This window comes from Mandrillus leucophaeus, unplaced genomic scaffold (assembly GCF_000951045.1).
Source record: "Mandrillus leucophaeus isolate KB7577 unplaced genomic scaffold, Mleu.le_1.0 Scaffold290, whole genome shotgun sequence".
In the NCBI taxonomy this organism is placed as follows: Eukaryota; Metazoa; Chordata; class Mammalia; order Primates; family Cercopithecidae; genus Mandrillus; species Mandrillus leucophaeus.
In genome coordinates, this window is record NW_012103032.1 from 125,674 (window position 1) to 129,096 (window position 3,423).

The 3,423-nt window shown below is 42.9% G+C and overlaps 1 protein-coding gene across 1 annotated transcript in view; it reads left to right on the plus strand.

Annotated features, from left to right (window-relative positions):
• DHX8 (DEAH (Asp-Glu-Ala-His) box polypeptide 8) overlaps positions 1-3,423 on the plus strand; it is a 57,500-nt gene that overhangs the window by 24,713 nt on the left and 29,364 nt on the right. Inside the window, exon 9 of the mRNA XM_011985987.1 lies at positions 122-309. Coding sequence (XP_011841377.1) covers positions 122-309 — 188 coding nt within the window. The remainder of the gene's footprint in view (positions 1-121; positions 310-3,423) is intronic.

Sequence of the window (3,423 nt, forward strand, 5' to 3'; positions counted from 1 at the left end):
TGTTGACCAGGCTGATATCAAACTCTTGACCTCAAGTGATCCTCCTGCCTTGGCCTCCCAAAGTGCTGAGGTTACAGGCATGACCCCCACACCCCACCAGGGGAAGCTGTTTTTGATAAAGATTGTTGGTGTCTATGGAAATTAATTGTTTTGGTGAAAATTGTTATTCTCTCTTGTTTATGGCTAATTCTTCTTTTGGGGGGACTTTTAGATGAGGACCTTGAGATTGAATTGGTTGAGGAAGAGCCTCCATTCCTGAGAGGACACACTAAGCAAAGCATGGACATGAGCCCCATTAAAATCGTCAAGGTGAGAACTTCTGAACCTTCAACCTGGAAATGTCAAGTGGACTTCTTTTTCTAAAGTAACGGGTCAGGTTATTAGATCTGCGTAAGTAGGCCGGGCGCGGTGGCTCACGCCTGTAATCCCAGCACTTTGGGAGGCCAAGGCGGGCGGATCACGAGGTCAGGAGATCGAGACCATCCTGGCTAACACGGTGAAACCCCGTCTCTACTAAAAATACAAAAAATTAGCTGGGCGTGGTGGTGGGCGCCTGTAGTCCCAGCTACTCAGGAGGTTGAGGCAGGAGAATGGCGTGAACCCGGGAGGCGGAGCTTGCAGTGAGCCGAGAGCACGCCACTGCACTCCAGCCTGGGCAACAGCGAGACTCCGTCTCAAAAAACAAACAAACAAAAAACTCCTGGGCTCCAAATGATTCTCTTGTCTCAGCCTCCCAAAGTGTTGAGATTATAGGCATGAGCTGCTATGTCTGGCCTACATATTATATAATAAATGTACCAGAGTGCTGTGGAAACAAGGGAAGAGCAGATAACTCTTCTTGGAGATGATACTTTTGAGCTTATACTTTACAGCGCCATGTTGGAGAACCACCTCCCCAACCCTGGAACGGGACATAGGACATTTGAGGTCCCGACATCGTGGGTCAGAGGAGAAAAAAACTGGGTTTCTTACATGAAACCTCTGTAATTAACTCTCCTAGAAAAGAAGAGTTTTGGCTGGGCATGTGGCTGACACATGTAATCTCAGCACTTTGGGAGGCCAAGGCAGGAGGATTGCTTGAGGCCAGGAGTTTGAGACCAGCTTGGACAAATAGTGAGACCCTATTTCTAGAAAAAATTTAAAAATTAGCCAGGTATTATGGTGTGCGCCAGTAGTCTCACCTATTCAGGAGGCTGAGGTAGGAGGATTGGTTGAGCCCAGAAGTTTGAGGTGGCAGTGAGCTTTGATCAGGTCACTGCACTTCAGCCTAGGTGACAGAGCAAGATCCTGTCTCAAAAAAACAAAACAAAACAAAAAGAACAAAAAAAGTTTTGATCTTAGGTTACAAATGCTGCCTTCTCTTCTTTGGCTAGATGATTGCTGCCAATGTCCTTTCCAAAGAAGAGTTTCCAGACTTTGATGAAGAGACTGGCATTCTCCCTAAGGTGGATGATGAGGAAGGTAACTAGTCCAGTTGGATTGAGAAGGATAATTGGCAAGTTGAGCCATTGGATTGGGTGATTTGCTTGTAGTTTAACCCAGTGGCTATTAATCACTTGTTCTTTGGATCTCACTACTCATCTCTCAAATAAAAGGATCTCACCATGATGGAAGCAAGAAGTTCATTTTTCTGACAAGTGCTTATGTATTATTATACTTGTTGCTTATAATAATCTCTCGGCCAGGCGTGGTGGCTCATGCCTGTAATCCCAGCACTTTGGGAGGCCGAGGCCAGCAGATCACCTGAGGCCAGGTAAGCCTGGCCAAGGTGGTGAAACCCTGTCTCTACTAAAAAAATACAAAGATTAGCTGGGTGTAGGGGCGCACGGCTGTAGTCCCAGCTACTCAGGAGTCTGAGGCAGGAGAATTGCTTGAACCCAGGAGATGGAGGTTGCAGTGAGCTGAGATCACGCCACTGCATTCCAGCCTGAGTGACAGAGCGAGACTCTATCTAAAAAAAAAAAAAGCTTTCAGGTTATAAAAAGTTATAATTGTATTTTTGGGTGTAAATTTGATCTCATATTCTTGGTAATTATTCTGAAAATCCTGGATCCACCTAGATTACCTCTGAGTTGCCCTGGAAACAACTTTTAACTCAGCCCATAATGACTTTTTTGAAATTATGAAGTCTTATAATAGAATTCTATAATTTATATTACAATAGTAAGTGAGCACCAACGTGCTCGCCACCCAGCTTAAGAAGTAGAATTTTACAAGCACTTCTGAAGCCCTTATGTGCTCCCCTCTGCTTAGATCTTCTTTCGTCCTCCTAGGAGTAACCACCATCTCATATTTGTGTTAATTACTCCCTTGCTTTTCTTTAGTTTTACCATCTACATATCTATTCCTAAACATTATGTTGTGTTGTCTATTTTTGAACTCAACTCATTTTTCTTTTTTTTTTTGACTTACATATTTTTTATATTTATGATGATATTTATAGTGGTATTTTATCCATTTTCATTGCTATAGAGTATATATAAATTGTCTATAATTTATCCATTTTACTTTTGATGGACATATGAGTTGTTTCTTGGTTTTTGGTTAATCTTTGTGAATAATAGTATTTGAAATTGCTATATTGTCTCTCAGTGCTTATGTGCAAAACATTCTTTTTTTTTTCCTAAATACATAGACTGGGTAGGCCAAGTGTCATGGCTCAGCCCTGTAATCCCAGCACTTTGGGAGGCTGACTGAGATGATAGGATTGCTTGAGTCTAGGAGTTTGAGACCAGCCCTGGCAACATAGCTATGCCCTATCTTTACAAAAAAAAAAAAAAAATCAGCCAGGTATACTGATATGTGCCTGTACTCCCAGCCATTGGGGAGGCTGAAGAGAGAAGGTTGCTTGAGCCTGGGAGGTCGAGGGTGTAGTGAGCCGTGGTCATGCCGCTGTGCTGTAGCCTGGGCAACAGAGGAAGACCCTGTCTTAAAAATTACTGGGTAGTAAGAAATGTGTGTGTTTGACTTTACTGGGCATTTCCAAATTGTTTTCTATTGGTTTCTGTACCATTTATACTTCTGCCATAAGCGTAAGCAAGTTCCGCCTGGTGTTGTTCAATTGTCCAACTAATTTTTTGCAAATTTATTATGGGTTAAGAATTATTCCATAATGAAGTTGGGTGGCAAATGCCTTAGTACCATTTAGAATGTCAGGAGAGTATTTTCTCATAGATTTAACTTCTTTCGAAAGTAGGTCTGATCAGTTGTTGGACTGGAGCACAAATGCCCTAGAAATGGCTGATGGTAGGGGGAATAGTCACCTAGGTTAGAGTTTTACTTGTATTGCCATCCTTTAACCTGGGAAGCTTTTTTTTTTTTGAGACGGGGTTTCATTCTCGTTGCCCAGGCTGAAGTGCACTAGCGCGGTCTTGGCTTACTGAAACCTCCGCCTCCTGGGTTCAAGTGATCCTCCTGCCTCAG